The sequence below is a fragment of the Ixodes scapularis genome, unplaced genomic scaffold (assembly GCF_016920785.2).
Source record: "Ixodes scapularis isolate PalLabHiFi unplaced genomic scaffold, ASM1692078v2 PGA_scaffold5__190_contigs__length_132052651, whole genome shotgun sequence".
NCBI lineage: Eukaryota > Metazoa > Arthropoda > Arachnida > Ixodida > Ixodidae > Ixodes > Ixodes scapularis.
Genome location: NW_024609880.1, coordinates 31275059 through 31292160, shown reverse-complemented (window position 1 = coordinate 31292160; position 17102 = coordinate 31275059). Strand labels below are relative to the sequence as shown.

General features: G+C 49.7%; 1 protein-coding gene across 1 annotated transcript in view; it reads left to right on the top strand.

Annotated features, from left to right (window-relative positions):
- Positions 1–17102, top strand: part of LOC120846078 (tyrosine-protein kinase Dnt) — a 33973-nt gene that overhangs the window by 10715 nt on the left and 6156 nt on the right. Inside the window, exons 2-3 of the mRNA XM_042294181.1 lie at positions 1357–1670; positions 4708–4928. Coding sequence (XP_042150115.1) covers positions 1357–1670; positions 4708–4928 — 535 coding nt within the window. The remainder of the gene's footprint in view (positions 1–1356; positions 1671–4707; positions 4929–17102) is intronic.

The window sequence follows — 17102 nt, the reverse complement described above, 5'->3', positions numbered from 1 at the left end:
ATGTAAGTAGTTGGAAAATTTTTATTCCCGTGACTTGTATTCAGCACTATAGAAGAGTTGTAAATACTGCATTTCACATGCCGTTTTGTAGCTCTCCCGACAATGTGACACGCACCACTCACACCGCATGTCGACTTCAATGCCGTATCTCCATCAGAATACTCGAGAAACCGCACACATAACACAGAACACTGTGGCATAAACCTGCAGCACATATTATTTAGGTGCACACCCGTACCCTGACTTCAATGTGCACAATGTAGGGCTTGAGTTCTTTTCATGATAATGCAATAAATGCAAAGGTGCAAACGAGCTGGACAAGAATGACGATAACCATTCCTGGAGAAGGGGGACAAAGAACAAACAGAAATCTACAAACACAGCTATATGTAACAGCTATATGTAACTGGTGCGCGATCGAAAAGATCCGCCTGGGCCTAGGATCAAACCAAGTGCCTCTCCATTTCCAGTGGAGCGCTCTACCAACTGAGCTAACCAGGAGCCAGACGTGAGTAGAGCAAACGGGTTTTATCTTTAGCCACTAGACTATTTCAGTTATTGCTCCAGTCTATTGAATTTATTGCATTTTCATCAAAACCTTAAAAATGCAGGCCGTTCACTCTTGTTGGCGTCGTCTGCTGCGAAGCCAACCAACTACGGACGAACGTTCACCGCCGCAACCATGCCGTCTGCTAGAGTGCAATCTTTTCTGGAACAGTTCCTGAAACAACCATATGCTCAGTGTACCCGCCAATCTCTGGCGGGGGTTAATGCCAGGAGGACATTTTGAGCGGAAGTGGTCGATTACAGGACTGCGAGCGTTCAAACCTCGTTCAAAAGGCAAGCTGTTCTTGGAAAAGGCTCGATCTGAATTAAGTATCGTTGAAAAGTAGCATGTCTTCGTGTTTCTTCCGGGTTGTTTAACGTAGTGTTGCTAGAGATGCAAGTGTGCGAGTTCAATCGCCGTTTAAACAAAACAAAAAAATAGGCGTATGAATTTTTTTTTTTTTTTTTGTCGCGAACGGCGCTTTTGCTGTGATGGTAACGAGGCCTCCGTGGCCTCGACCACGGTGTTGACCCGTGCCTTGCTCCGACACCCTTATTGGGTCGCGAGGGCCGCAGCGTCCACAGTTCGCCAAGATATCTTAATTAACACTAATTATAGTGATGAAGTTTGGAGGTGACGGACATCGACGTGGCGTTGTTCTCCTCCGCAGAATGACGCCCGTGTCGAGGGCTGTCCAAACGGGACACAGCAGATGACGTGCACGGCATTTGCTGTGTCGTGTTTGCCTCGGCACCTTTTGTACTTTGAGCGCGCCAAGAGCTCTTGTTCCACCTGTGTTGCCCGTGCAGGGTTGGACGTGGAGCTGTACTACGTGAAGGAGGGGCGCCGCAACGAGTACGCCCTGGGCTTCGTCGTCCCGGTGCCGGCCAACGTGTCCGAGCTGGAATTCGTCTGGCAGGGCCTGGGGCCCGTGCCGCTGGCCTATGCGCTGGACGTGCAGGTGGCCGAGGGCAAGGGCCACGGCGCCCTGGCCAGGCCGTCGCTGGACGTGGACCCCACGGGCACGCTCCCGTCGGCGCCTCGCGCGTTCAGGGTGCGCCTGCCCTGCACGGGCCAGGCCAGCGCAGAGGTGCCCGTCCGAATCGTGCTCAACGTCTCTCAGGTAAGCCTTTACTGGGCCATGGCTACGCGAAGAGACCAATGACTCCATAGACCAACACGCTGGCGCCGTTTCCAAACAAATCAGCCGGTTTGACCAAACGCAAGCTTGTTTGTAAACAACGTTGGTCATCGTCAAAAAATAAAACACAAGGAGCTTCTTTGATTTTATTACATGTATACTCAATCCTGGAAAGCGTGACAACGTATTCTTAGGTAACGCCATTCTGTCAAGTGACGTCCCGGTGTCAAGTTGTGGTAGGACAATGCCTTCCGGGTGACAGAGACGCGGTGCTGAATTTTCGCCGCCACCTAAGGAGGATAACGCAGGGCATAAGTTGAACAGGAGCGTTCGGCTGAGACTGGTGTTAAATCAGTCAAACCACGAGTGCCAGTCTTACACTGATGCAGCACTCGCGTCTGCTCTATGTTGGCCTGCTTTAGGCGACGCTGAAAACGTAATTTTTTTTTTTACCATGTAATCACGCCCCTGCCCATACCGATGCACAGAGAGCGCGATCAGGTGATGAAAGGGAGGTGGTTGATTGGTACGGCAAACGAGTAGCTTCCACCGTGTACTGTCAAATTAAGAGTGCGGAACCTGACGTCACGGAACCTGACGTGACTCCGCGTCGTGTGACGTCGCGTTTATACCACGACTTGGCACCCAACGCGTGACAACAGGACATACGACGGTCAACGACGTTGCCAGGTCACGTTGAGTGCCGAGTCGTGGTGTAAACTTGACGTTGCGTCGTGTGACCCCGTGGCGCGACGCCAGGTCACGTGACATCTCGTCACAATCCCCTAAGCTGACAGGGGCACTTTGATACTTTAGCCCCATGCTTCACGAAAGAAAAACAACTCATAAAAAAAACGGCACGAAAAGGGCGAGAACAGCTTGGCTGTGTGTCGGACACGACACATGAACAGGAGACAGCTCACGGCTGAATGTTCATCAGAGGTTGAAGCACGTAATAGAGTTTCAATTGTGAGTTGTAACTTGCAGTAAACAATAAATAATAAAGAAATAAATAATGAATGTTTATTTCTCCATCACACTCATGATGGAAGGAGACCGAGGAAAAAAGCTGCGTAAATGCAGCGTAATACTGAACCCAGTACCGAAAGTTGTGTCGAGAGTTTGAACGCTTAACAAACTTCCAGGGGCTCTGGACTTGTCAAGCACAAAGTTAGAGCCGAAAGTTGGCAGAAGCCAGGTGGCGCAAGCTACGACCCGTTATAAGGGGTATAGCCATTAGCATCCATCCATTCATTCAGAACCTTAGCTGGGAGGTTGAACTCCGAGAAAGCTTGAAACAAACTTACAGTTGCGAGTTTGACTCTTGTCTGTGGTTCGTGTTCTTGAAAGCTAAAGCATGCAAGTTACACGTTGGGATAAATGTGTAATACAGTTTCAGTTGCGATATAAAATTGCCCTTTGCGATGACAAATATAAGGGTTACTTCTTAAACTTTGTCGTCTGTTTCGAACCACTATACTGTGTCCACCGCTAAGCTGCCAGCGCGGTGGAAGCAACGGACTCGTTGGACCAGTCGTAACCAGTTGAATCGTCGCAAAACTCAAAGCCGGAAACCAGAGGAGACGATAGCTTAGAGCTAGTTTTGTTTTCTGCATTTAGTTTTAACGTTGCGCAACTAATCGGCGTTTTTTATAGTAAGGAATTGTTGCCGAAATCGTCGTGCTCCGATTGCCGTTGAAATGCGGTAACATCTTGCGCCGCCTTCTAACTGCGCAAACGTTCTTTTTCTTCTTTTTTTCTTTTACTGCTTGGGAACTGCTGGAGAAATTCTAGATATTTTTTTTCGTTAACGTCAATGAAGTCTTTTTGTTATATTTAAAATCAATTTATATAATTTTCTGATCTATCCGTCCACTTCCCGCGGACGGGCCTCCAGCGACCAATTCAAGGCTTTTGTTGTAGCCCTTGATAACTGTATTTGCCGTTCAGATGCCACTATATCGTATAACATTTGTTTGGGCGCCTCACGCCCTTACCCCATGTATGCATAATCGAAGGAGGTTTATAACAGATACGTGCCGCCTGTTTTGTTGGCGGACACGTAAAACTGTCCAAACAAGAAACACACACACACAAAAAAGCGTGCCCGCTTTTAGAAGAACGTGAACGTTTCGACGCGCGTGTACGTTTTCAGCGAGGGCATTTAACCACGCAAGCAGAACGGTTAAGAGGCGAGGAGGAAAGCCGTTCTGCTTGCGTGGTTAAATGCCCTCGCTGAAAACGTACACGCGCGTCGAAACGTTCACGTTCTTTTAAAAGCGGGCACGCTTTTTTGTGTGTGTGTGTGTCTTGTTTGGACAGTTTTACGTGTTGTAAACTTGACTCCCCCCTGTCTTGTTTTCGGGAGGTTGGGGGACTGACAACAACAGCGGAGACCTTGACGGACAGCCAGCAGAGCGTCTGAGCGGTTACGTCCAGACCCACGTCATAAGCACGCTGCGAGGTTTCGTCTAAAGACGCAAGCCGGTCGTGGCGGAAAGTAACTTCCCCCCCCCCCCCCCCCCCCCCCCCCCCCCCCCCCCCGGGGAAACACGTCCCAAAACAGACCGAAAGAGAAGGGAAAACTTCCGCTTGCGGTTTAGCAAATGGTACATGTGCACAGTAAATGTTATGCACAACACAAACACAATTTTAAAAGTTAAAAAAGCGCGTTTTTTGAAAAGCGCACGTTCCTGCGCTCGCGCACGTTTTTATTAGTGAGGATGTATACCACTCAAATAGCGCCGCTCTCGTTCTCCTGGCTGTCGTCTTCTCCCCTTTCTTGTTTCCGGAAAGCCGGGCCACAGAACGTGTGAGTGACTGTCCGAACTTACGTAATAGCTCGTTCCAAGGACGCCAGCAAGAAATAGCTTTGTCTCCCGCAAGAAAAAAAAAAAACACGTACTAAATCAGACCGGAATTAGGGGAAACCCTCCACTTCTGACACAGCAAATGTCGTGCACGGCATCTGCTGTGTCCTGTTTGGAGGGCCCTTTACACGTGTGTCCTTCGTGCGCAGGAGAACAACGCCACGTCGGTGTCCGTCCCCCGCAAGAAGATCTGCGCCCGGAGTGAGCCCTGGCGCAGGGACGTGGCCGCGCCCTCGGGCCCGTCGGTGTCCGCCGCTCCGCGGCCCCTGGTGGTGGCCGCGGGTTGTGCCTGTGCCGCCGTCGCCGCAGCCGCGCTCGCCGCCACCGCCTCGTGGATGGTACGGGCACGCAAGGCACGCACCGCGCTCGGGTACGCTACGTTTCAGTCTCTCTTTTTCGAAACCCCATCGAGAAAGACTGGCAGTCGTCATTTCTTGAGCACTAGGCGAGTGAAGGTTCACGCTGCATGCTAACGCAGCCCACGTGCCCAACACATGTCCAGGGTACGTGCCCGAACAATGCCAGACTCGGAAAATTGGCGCAGCGAATACTAGGGGGCGCGCACTCTTGAAAAGTGCCTAATTTGGTTGTTTTCCTTGGACCAGCAAAAGCTTTTCACCCTCGAGGGTGTAAATGAGCGTGTCCCGGGGCTTTTATAGCACTCTAGACAACACCCTCGTTTTAGCAACCTTAACAACACCTACAAATTAATATGATTGTAAACCTGAAACTGGGGTAGAAAAGAGAACAGAACAGAAGGTAGAAAAAGAGGAGCCACGTCTCGGCTCCTCTTTTTCTACCTTCTGTTCTGTTCCCTTTTCTACCCCAGTCTCAGGTTTACAATCATGTTCAACTTACACCAGCTCGCCTGCGTTCTAACTATGTTTTCGTTAACCTACAATTTTTTTTTTTTTATGCAGCGGAGTTAAGGGCTAGTTTCCCGTTTTGTGTCCGTGGACAAATAAATCTCGACACAAAACTCTGGACAGCTACCGCCACCTATGAGCGACGCCAACGGCGACAACGACGGCTGCAACCAGACAACAGGCAAACCGGTTGTCTGGTTGCCACCGTCGTTCATACATGGCGGCAACCTTTCCAGCTTTTCCACTCTGTTTCTCACCAGAGTGGAAAGGCTGAATTTCTCTAGGCGTCGTGCTAGAGGTCGTCCTTGAGGTTGTCCTAGACGTCGTCCTTGAGGTCGCCTTTAAAGGGCAACTCCGCTCAATTTTTTCTACTGAAAAACAATGTAATTCTATTCAGTATAATCTAGAAAGGCTACACGTCAAATATTGGAATTGAATTCCGTCTAAAAAAGTTGTAAAAGCGCGAAAGTAACAATATCGGCTAGCTATAGCTGGAACGTGCGGCGCAGCCAACACTGCACTTCCGCCGATCTGCTTCCGCCGCTTCCACCGTCAGTGACGTCTATAGCATGCGCAGGTGTTTTCTTCGTTTTTTCGTTTCGAGGTACACATCCCACAGGCGGCGCCACGCTCGCCGCCTCCGGCGGTCACTCTGCCCTCTGACTCAACCAACTGTTGTGACTCCGCCTACTCTACCTCGGAGGCGGTGTCCACGTGATCTGCGAGCGAACGCGGAGGCTCCGGTTGCGTCTTTGCTGTTGTGCTGGTTGTGCCGTGTTCATCTTTCGTTGCTTCGTGTTTTATTTAGGCAAGAGGCGCGTAGATTTGTTCCTGGTGTGCCTTTGCAATGGCTGGCAGAAAGCGCAAAGGCAGAGACTCACGTTGTTGTGTTGCTGGCTGCCCGAACTACCAGCTAAACAGCCCAGGAGTCCTCTCTTCCACAGGTTTCCTGGCGACATTGAACGGCGGAAACTTTGGACGGACGCCCTGTACCTATGGGACCCCGAGAAGTCCTTGTCGCCAACTGCCAGGATATTGATCTGTTCCGATCACTTCTTGCCCGAATGTTACGAGCGAAATATGCGCGTGTTAGCTGACTGTGGCTTCTCGACGAAGTACGCGAAGCTGAAGCCGGACGCCGTGCCGTCGATCTTCGCACGCGGCACAGCTTCCCCGACAGCAGACTGCTCAGCGGTGGCTCCATCATGTTCAGATCTCGACAGCCAGGAAATTGAGTGGCTAACGCGATTTTACGTCGGCAACATATGCAATCAAATATTACTCCAGCACATCGCTTTGGCATAGACAAGTGTTGAGCGATTGCTCATGCAACCAAAACACGTTTTCACTACGCGATCGCGGGCTTTCGAGATGTATCTTTCTCGCGGGGCAATGTTAACACGATGCACGGTGCGTACGTTCACTGTCTCCTGACAGACTGGCAGTCGCTCATACGCAACAACTCAGTCGTTTCTATCGGAGAGTTGCATGGGTTCATATACACGGGGGCTATTGGAACTACGTAATCGGAATTTAGAACAACGAACGGTCGCACCACACAAGTTATTAGAACAACGAACAAAAGCCACACATGCTGACTTCGTTGCAACAGTCCTTACTCAGGCCCGTTCAGGTTAGAAATGCAGCTCTCCCAGCGTGCAAGCGCGTGCAGCGTGCACGAGAACGTAGCGTTGACAAGCTTGTGATTGCATTGGCTTCCCCGCATAAAATAAGATATGACGGCGGCTACAGGCCCAGCTTGCATCTACAATTGCGTACAAAATATACCTTGGCAAGAACTTACCTCGTTGTGTGTTACGGTTCACAACGGAAATGAAGCGGGAGCCGTCCTGTGCAGCCGATGCGATGCAGACGACGCGTGTGCAGCGCCTGTCCGTGCGGAAGGCCACGTGACCCTTTCTATCCCACGTGGTGTGTGCATGCTCTCGACGTCGACCGTAGACGCTGACGATAGTGTTGCCCATCCTTGCCGAAGTTTCGGTTTCGTTTTGCGATTTTGCTTCTTTCAAGATTACTCGGAAATTAATTTACTTTTCGGGGAAAAGGGTATACAGAGTCGTTTAGGAGTGCTTTGCAAGGTAACATCATCCACTAACTCAAAATTTTCAAAATTGAGTGGAGTTGCCCTTTAAGGTCGTCCGAGAGGTACTCCTTGAGGTCGTCCTAGAAGTCGTCCTTGAGGTTGTCCTAGACGTCGTCCTTGAGGTCGCCTTTAAGGTCGTCCGAGAGGTACTCCTTGAGGTCGTCCTAGAAGTCGTCCTTGAGGTTGTCCTAGACGTCGTCCTTGAGGTCGCCTTTAAGGTCGTCCGAGAGGTACTCCTTGAGGTCGTCCTAGAAGTCGTCCTTGAGGTTGTCCTAGACGTCGTCTTTGAGGTCGCCTTTAAGGTCGTCCGAGAGGTACTCCTTGAGGTCGTCCTAGACGTCGTCCTTGAGGTTGTCCTAGACGTCGTCCTTGAGGTCGCCTTTAAGGTCGTCCGAGAGGTACTCCTTGAGGTCGTCCTAGAAGTCGTCCTTGAGGTTGTCCTAGATGTCGTCCTTGAGGTCGCCTTTAAGGTTGTCCGAGAGGTACTCCTTGAGGTCGTCCTAGAAGTCGTCCTTGAGGTTGTCCTAGACGTCGCCCTTGAGGTCGCCTTTAAGGTCGTCCGAGAGGTACTCCTTGAGGTCGTCCTAGAAGTCGTCCTTGAGGTTGTCCTAGACGTCGTTTTTGAGGTCGCCTTTAAGGTCGTCCGAGAGGTACTCCTTGAGGTCGTCCTAGACGTCGTCCTTGAGGTTGTCCTAGACGTCGTCCTTGAGGTCGCCTTTAAGGTCGTCCGAGAGGTACTCCTTGAGGTCGTCCTAGAAGTCGTCCTTGAGGTTGTCCTAGACGTCGTCCTTGAGGTCGCCTTTAAGGTCGTCCGAGAGGTACTCCTTGAGGTCGTCCTAGACGTCGTCCTTAAGATTGTCCTAGACGTCGTCCTTGAGGTCGCCTTTAAGGTCGTCCGAAAGGTACTCCTTGAGGTCGTCCTAGAAGTCGTCCTTGAAATTGTCCTAGACGTCGTCCTTGAGGTCGCCTTTAAGGTCGTCCGAGAGGTACTCCTTGAGGTCGTCCTAGAAGTCGTCCTTGAGGTTGTCCTAGACGTCGTCCTTGAGGTCGCCTTTAAGGTCGTCCGAGAGGTACTCCTTGAGGTCGTCCTAGAAGTCGTCCTTGAGGTTGTCCTAGACGTCGTCCTTGAGGTCGCCTTTAAGGTCGTCCGAGAGATACTCCTTGAGGTCGTCCTAGAAGTCGTCCTTAAGGTTGTCCTAGACGTCGTCCTTGAGGTCGTTTTTAAGGTTGTCCGAGAGGTACTCCTTGAGGTCGTCCTAGAAGTTGTCCTTGAGGTTGTCCTAGACGTCGTCCTTGAGGTCGCCTTTAAGGTCGTCCGAGAGGTACTCCTTGAGGTCGTCCTAGAAGTCGTCCTTGAGGTTGTCCTAGACGTCGTCCTTGAGGTCGCCTTTAAGGTCGTCCGAGAGGTACTCCTTGAGGTCGTCCTAAAAGTCCTTGAGGTTGTCCTTGACGTCGTCCTTGAGGTCGCCTTGAAGGTCGTCCGAGAGGTACTCCTTGAGGTCGTCCTAGAAGTCGTCCTTGAGGTTGTCCTAGACGTCGTCATTGAGGTCGCCTTTAGGGTCGTCCGAGGTACTCCTTGAGGTCGTCCTAGAAGTCGTCCTTGAGGTTGTCCTAGACGTCGTCCTTGACGTCGCCTTTAATGTTGTCCGAGAGGTACTCCTTGAGGTCGTCCTAGAAGTCGTCCTTGAGGTTGTCCTAGACGTCGTCCTTGAGGTCGCCTTTAAGGTCGTCCGAGAGGTACTCCTTGAGGTCGTCCTAGAAGTCGTCCTTGAGGTTGTCCTAGACGTCGTCCTTGAGGTCGCCTTTAAGGTCGTCCGAGAGGTACTCCTTGAGGTCGTCCTAGAAGTCGTCCTTGAGGTTGTCCTAGACGTTGTCCTTGAGGTCGCCTTTAAGGTCGTCCGAAAGGTACTCCTTGAGGTCGTCCTAGAAGTCGTCCTTGAGGTTGTCCTAGACATCGTCCTTGAGGTCGCCTTTAAGGTCGTCCGAGAGGTACTCCTTGAGGTCGTCCTAGAAGTCGTCCTTGAGGTTGTCCTAGACGTCGTCCTTGAGGTCGCCTTTAAGGTCGTTTGAGAGGTACTCCTTGAGGTCGTCCTAGACGTCGTCCTTGAGGTTGTCCTAGACGTCGTCCTTGAGGTCGCCTTTAAGGTCGTCCGAGAGGTACTCCTTGAGGTCGTCCTAGACGTCGCCCTTGAGGTTGTCCTAGACGTCGTCCTTGAGGTCGTCCGAGAGGTACTCCTTGAGGTCGTCCTAGAAGTCGTCCTTGAGGTTGTCCTAGACGTCGTCCTTGAGGTCGTCCGAGAGGTACTCCTTGAGGTCGTCCTAGACGTCGTCCTTGAGGTTGTCCTAGACGTCGTCCTTGAGGTCGCCTTTAAGGTCGTCCGAGAGGTACTCCTTGAGGTCGTCCTAGAAGTCGTCCTTGAGGTTGTCCTAGACGTCGTCCTTGAGGTCGCCTTTAAGGTCGTCCGAGAGGTACTCCTTGAGGTCGTCCTAGAAGTCGTCCTCGAGGTTGTCCTAGACGTCGTCCTTGAGGTCGCCTTTAAGGTCGTCCGAGAGGTACTCCTTGAGGTCGTCCTAGAAGTCGTCCTTGAGGTTGTCCTAGACGTCGTCCTTGAGGTTGCCTTTAAGGTCGTCCGAGAGGTACTCCTTGAGGTCGTCCTAGAAGTCGTCCTTGAGGCTGTCCTAGACGTCGTCCTTGAGGTCGCCTTTAAGGTCGTCCGAGAGGTACTCCTTGAGGTCGTCCTAGACGTCGTTCTCGAAGTCGTCCTGAACAATCACGGGGTTTTGAAGTGTGTTGCTGTGTTCACGTGTCTCGAAGTTCAAGGTGTGCATCCCCAACCTGATAGCAGTGATAGGGGGGGGGGGGGTTGTCTGTTTATGTTTATACAGCCTAGCACTTGGTCTGCCTCACAGGGGCGACGAGTCTCCCAGCTGTAGATGAGACATTTAGCCAGTGCAGTACAACCGCTAGCCTGGGGTCTTTAACGTGCACCACGCAGTAGTGATACACGACCGCACGCCGGTACGATGCTCATCCAGATCGAAACGGGCAGGGGTGGGGATTGAGCCCACGATCCCTGGGTTCTGCAGCGCGAGCTTTCGCTCCGCGTGCTCCGAGCTGGTGTGCGCTAGACCACTCGGCCACCGATCCCCCCAGTGATATGGGCAATGATTATTCGATCGCAGTCATCGAAATAACTTCAGTAAAGCTGTCTGAAGCTGATGAATGTGGCTTAAAGGGGAACTCCGCCGATTTTTAGGTAGACTTCGCTTTGGCTGGAAATTTGGAAACCGTGTCAATAACCCTTTCTCAAATGATAACCAAATTATTTTAAGAAAAGAAAAATTTTCCGTGAAGTTATTGAATTTTCAAGTTACGCCGGCCGCGAGGGTTCCAGGAGGCGACTCTCCACTGGCAACAATAAAAATCCCTACTTTTCCCTACCCGCGTACGTCACGAATGTGCAGGCAGACGAGCAACTCGGGCAGCCGCGGCCCGCGAAGTGGCTTTCCGGACGCCAGCGATCGAGGTAATTTTTCCGCAGCTTCAAGGGTGAAAGTTCCTTTGCAATGGGTAGCAATATGTTCTCCGCAGTAGATTGTAAAAACAGTGCCGGGAAAAAGCTTCTTTTTTTTACCCTTGTTTTCGTGGGAGAAAAAGGAATCCGAGGTCCTTCCGAGGTCCTCCCGAAAGAACCCGAAATCCTTCCGAGGTCCTCCCGAAGAAACCCGAGGTCCTCCCGAAGGACCTCGGGTTCCTTCGGGAGGACCTCTGGATTACCTCGGGTTCCTTCGGGAAAATTTACCCATAATGCACCGCGCGGTTACGCCGATGGCGACGGCGACGCCGACGCCGCTCAAGCCGGAAACGGGCGCCTAAGAGCTGCGCTCTAAAAAAAAGCGTTCCCCGGCAGCAATGTAGGCCAGCCGCGTCAAGGTGCTTTTGCGCGAGCTGTGTGCCGAGAAAACTAGTGTCAGGAGAAACATTTTCACTTTTGCTCGGAATACTTTATAGCCGCGTGCTGCGAGTCGAGTTTCCTTCAGCAGCTGGAGCAGCTTCAAGAGGGGCAAGCGCAAACTCAAGCCGGCTGTGACTATTACGACACCCGTCTAAAGGAGGGCGCTAATAATATCGAGAAATATAGTACACGATCTAGCACTATAGTCGACATTTTGCACAGTCACATTTGTTATTCACAATTGGTTCAGTAATTTTTTTTTTATATTTAATTTTTTTTTTTTTTTTTTATAAACACTATATTTGTTTCGGACGTCGAATCTAGCTCGGGCTACTCTCGGAGTTCCACTCACGCGGCCGATATGTTGAAGACGAGAAGTGAAACGTCTAAACAAAGTTCAAGTCTGGATTTAGACATGATTTTCGACATATTGCTATTCCTGTCTGCTATTAGAGAGGTTTATGGAGCAGGTGTTGAGCTCCATTAAAATACGATAGAGCCTTGCCTGGTTTGTTAAAGGGCAACTCCACTCAAAAAGTCGACCCTATCGAAATGCCTGATATCGCTTTAGGAGGTCAAAATACGGTCATACCCAAAATATCACGTCAAACCGACGCCGCGTTACCGATTAAAACCAATATTAAAAATGCTCTCCCGGCTCGGTTAGCGGCCCGAAAGCGGGTGAGCAACGCTGGCACCGGGTGAGCTAGTGAAGCAACACTGGGCAATGACGTAGGTCTAGTCCTACGCTCTCGTACGGACGCCGCGAACGCTTCGTTTCCCGTGGCATTCTGCGATTCTGCTGACGGCACGAGGTGTTTACTACATTATCCTGTGTTCTCCTATTTTTATTAGCGTCCAGGCAGTTCCTTTAATTCCAGCATTGCTTCCGCGACAGCGCGTAAGAGAGCAAAGCGGTGCTGCTCGCTCACGCGCGCGTCGTGGAGCCGGAGAGATTCGCCGGTCTCGCGTTGGGCAATGTCGAGCAGGACTTGTAGTGCTGTGGGTTGCACCAACAACCCGGTGCGCAACCCGGAGCTGCGGTTCCACCAGTTCCCAAGAGACCGGAAGAGGCACAAGGTGTGGGTCGGTGCCGTTCGCCGGATAGACTTCGGAAGACCGTTGACTCCGAGCTCCAACGCGAAGCTCTGCTCCCAAAACTTTACGTCAGACACCTACACACGGGATCTGCGGCTGCTGACTGTTGCGGGTTTCACCACGAAACAGGCGTCTTTGAAGAACGATGCGGTGCCGTCGCTGTTCGCGTACCGTCCGCCGGCTGCTCCAGCACGATCGGCCGGACGCAGCAGGTCGCGGCTGATCTAACTAGCGTGCACATAAAGGCACCTTAGCTTAGCAACTTAGACCACTTGTGGATAGATCTGTCCGTCTATCTCCCGTTATTTTGTTTTCTCGGTCTGCGCGCAAGAAACAAATACAGTCACGCTGCGCCGGCACCGACCGCGTCATATTTATAGCAGTCGGATTCGCTTTTCGGCCGGCAAATTTATAAATACACGCTAAAAATTACTACATTTGGTGCATATTACCAAAGTGAAGCGGTAAAGAAAGAAAATGTGCATCTAACCTTCTGTTTTGAAACTCCACGTACGACTGAGCCGACCTTGTCGGCGCGTCGGCTCAGAAGCGCCGGACCAGTACTAGGTCATGCCGACGACGCGCCACTAGTATCAGTGTTGCCAAGCTGCTTCAACCGGTAGTTTCGGTTTCGCCGTGCCGCCGGACCGATTCTTGCATTCGCGATATCTACAAAACTATGCACACTACCGAAAAACAAATTATATCTCGTGATTCAGGGTCGCCGGCTTCGACTAAACAGATCATAACCCAAAAATGGTAAAAATGGAGTGGAGTTGCCCTTTAAATGGTTGGCGTGCAATATTCTTTGCAGAAAAAGCGGTGAAAACGTCTTCAATTTATTCTATTTCGGGGAAATTTTATATAGGGCTGAATTTTTTTTTTTAACCATGAAAATATTAATGTTGTTGAGGGGAGGCATTTCAGAGTTACAGCTGATGAAAACTGTGCTAAACCAACTTAATTTTAGAAAAATCTTATATAGAATTACCCTTTTCCCAAGCTCTCTCGTGGATGGGTGCTTGAACGCGTTGCATTCTACTCAAAAAATAAAGAGAAAACATACGGGTACATATTTTTTAGCAACTTTTGTTAACTTATTTTTGATTAAAAGATTTATGATGTTTTATGTAACCTCACGCACTATTGTATCTTCAAGCAAATATTCTTTATTTTGAGATGAACAGTGTATTTGTGTATTTTATACGCATTCCAAACCAGTCCCATGACCTGTATTCAACACTTCTACAATGCCCTCAAGGGAGCAGATATTGATGTTTTTAACCCAAATTTCGTAGCTTTCAAGCCTGTTGTAACTAACCTGTGAACATTTTGTTGCGCATCATTACCAAGGCGTCAAGCTGTTCATGAACACAGAAAATAAACAAATATGAATGAATGAATGAATTCCATTGCACCTTGATGTTTGGCTTGGTGGTTGTGAAGTTTTTAATCGTCATTTTAACACGATCTTCATGACCAGTAACCTGTCATCTAATCTACACAAATGTAGTTCATTCCGTTCTATACATTTTATTGTTTACGAGAATCTCAGTCTACATGCCTTAGGTCCCAGCTCAGCACGAACATGTTCGTCGCTTTGGAAGGCGAGCAAAGTACGCGCCACACGCACGAACGCTGAAAATGGCATCGACCAGAAGCGCTTTTCAGAAATGGTCTACAGATCTTTCGCTAAATTACTTAAGCACCAAGGAGCATATTCATGCCACATGAGTAGTTACACGTGCTGACGCCTGCAACAGCAACTTTTCGAAAGGAGCTAGATCTAAAACAAATGGCAGGTTCCTTCAGGTCATACGAGCGTGTGGGGCATCTGTACCCATATTCCGAGCATTTTCCGCGGTGCTTTGGCAATTCGTCAAAAAATGTATTGCGTGACTCTTCGACCTTTCTTCGCCAGCCATCTTCTAATAAAAGGAGAACGGGTTTACTGGCGATATTACGAAACTAGCGAGCCGCGGCTTGAGCGTAAGCGAGTTGCAAAAACGGTTTTATGAAAATTCCAATTGCTTCCGTTTTTCTTCTATTTTTTATTTATTTTTTTACTTTCTTATAGTTAGGCACGTAGGCCAAGGCCATACTTTGTGCAAATATAGATAACTATCAGCTTCAAACAGCACGAACGGCCAGGTTCTTTTGCTGTTAGACGCGAGAAAGGCGGGCGCGAGCGTACCCGATTGCCGGCCGCGCGCCTCGCTGCACACAAGTGACGTCACGCTTGGGCGGCGGGGAAAACTGGGGAAAAACTAGGGAGAACGATGTTTCGGTTTCGGCAGCAAACAAAATATCACTTTTTTAATTAACTAGAGTGAATCTGGGAGAACGACATAGCATTTCGGATTCAGGAAGCCATCCGCATTCAGGTTATGCCATTGGATTAGGTAGCTCAAAATGTCGGCGGAGTTCCCCTCCAGGGTGTCCAAACAGGACACTACAAAAATCGTCGGGCGACACGATTCTGACAAATCGTGCGGCGCTCCGCTTCCGGCCGTTTTTCTTTGCCGAGGGGAAAGTTTCCCCCGTCAAATCTCGCCCGTGTCCTCTGCGCAAGATCTGCTTATCACGTGGGTCCGGGGTGCCACTCACACGCTCTGTTGGCTGTCGGTCAATCACTCAAGGCCTCCGCCGCTTTCCAAGTCCCGAAAACGGGAAAGGTAAGACTCGAGGGTGAGGGGGCAAGCCAGACAAGCGCGCCTCGTGTCCAAGGTCTTGTCGCATTCTAGCAGTTCTGTAGATTGGATCGGATTCCCGCCGCTCTTATGTTCCCAACGTACCTCATATAGACGAACAAACTTGGTAGGATAGGAGTTTAATAAAATAAAATATACACTTTTAAGTTCTCAGTGTTTATCAGCCCCGAGAGCGAACACAAGCGTCGCTGCTGTCGCCGCGCCCTGATTGGGTGAGGTGTACCGTGACGTCAGGGGGGGGACTCCGCTCCGCGATCTCGCATTGGCTCGCTTCCCAGCGCCGGTTTCCTGGTTTGGCGTTGTGTGCCGCAAGCTCTTCGAGGAGCTAGACTTCGTTTACCCGGTGTACAAGACGTTGAGTTAGGCCGATATTAACCTGTTTCCGTACATTTTATCAGTTTGCTTGTCCCTTTTACTTGTAAAGTTGGGTTTCAAATCCCGAACGCAATCGGCGGAGGCAATTCCGCCGATGAACCTCCCCGTCCATCCACACGACTCAAGGAAATTTTGCGAGGGGTCGGTGAAGCGGTGGCGCAAGTGTTTCAGACGCTGGAATTCTGTTCCTTGCATGTTCAGGATTTAGGACGATATTACATCCCGCTTTCAAGGCGTTTGAAGTTTTTGGGTGGTCGGCAAATTAGCTCGCGACCCCGACTCTGTGCTGCCACTCTGCATGCACCGGTTCGCAGATGTTTTAAATTTAAAAGCCCTGTGTCTGATTTGAAGTGCTCGTGGAACAGGGTTGTTCTACATAAATGTAGTTTCTTCGTGAATTAATCATAAAGTTTATACACGTTTGCAGGCATATTTCTTAGAAGATGGACAATTACTGGAAATTAGTTTGTATGGTAGCAGCAAAAACGGCCGAATTCCCCCCAGTTGCCTGTATGATATATACTAAACTGCCCAAAATATGCACAGCAATAGTGCCGTAATTTGCAATGTTTATACTTTTTTGCTGACATTCTTTATTCCAGACTTGGGTATTCGGAAAATACACCGTTTAGTGTGAATTGTCATTTCCAATTAAAAAAGGCACTGCTGTAGGTCCCCAAAAGCTTCCCCAGCCTCCAAATTCCCTACAGCTGGACTCTTTGACAAGGAAGACAGGAGTAGAAGCAAGCATTCGAACGTTTGTCCAGTGGTAGATGCAGCACTAGTAGCAGAAAATGTGGAACCTGTGAAGGGCGACAGTCTGCGTGAGAAAAGCTTCTGGTATTTTAGCTTCAGGACAATATGATTTAAGTAAATTATCAATTTTAGGGCATAAGGAACTAATAACGAGCTATACGCCTTCGCTTACGTTTGTTATACATTAGTTGAGGGTTGATATAAAAGTCCACAGATACCACCCGTGTAGTCCATTGAAATACAATCCGAATCCAGCAAAGGTCAAATGCGAGCAATGAATATAATAAATGTTCCTTGTTCTCCTACTTTGCCCCTGCACTTGGGCTGTCTTACTTCTGATTCTCTCCCCATAGCCCAGATTGTATTTAGCATGTTGCTCGAGCAGCACGCAGCTTTTCTGCTTCGGCGATCTTGTTTTAAAACAGATACACAAAAAAAATAGTACACATAACCTGCCAATTCATTCAGACCATCAGCAGCATTTATTGTGCTGCTGATGGTCTATAGTGATCTATAGTGATGCTCCTGCAATTGTGGCCATATTTCTTTATTTTCATATACCAGCTGTGATTCATGCGTGCCTGCCCTGTCAACCATGCTTAAAATGTTGGTTGAAGTTTCGACTGTAGCTATAGGCCATACCTCAATAAAGGCACATATAAAAATTTACACTTCCTA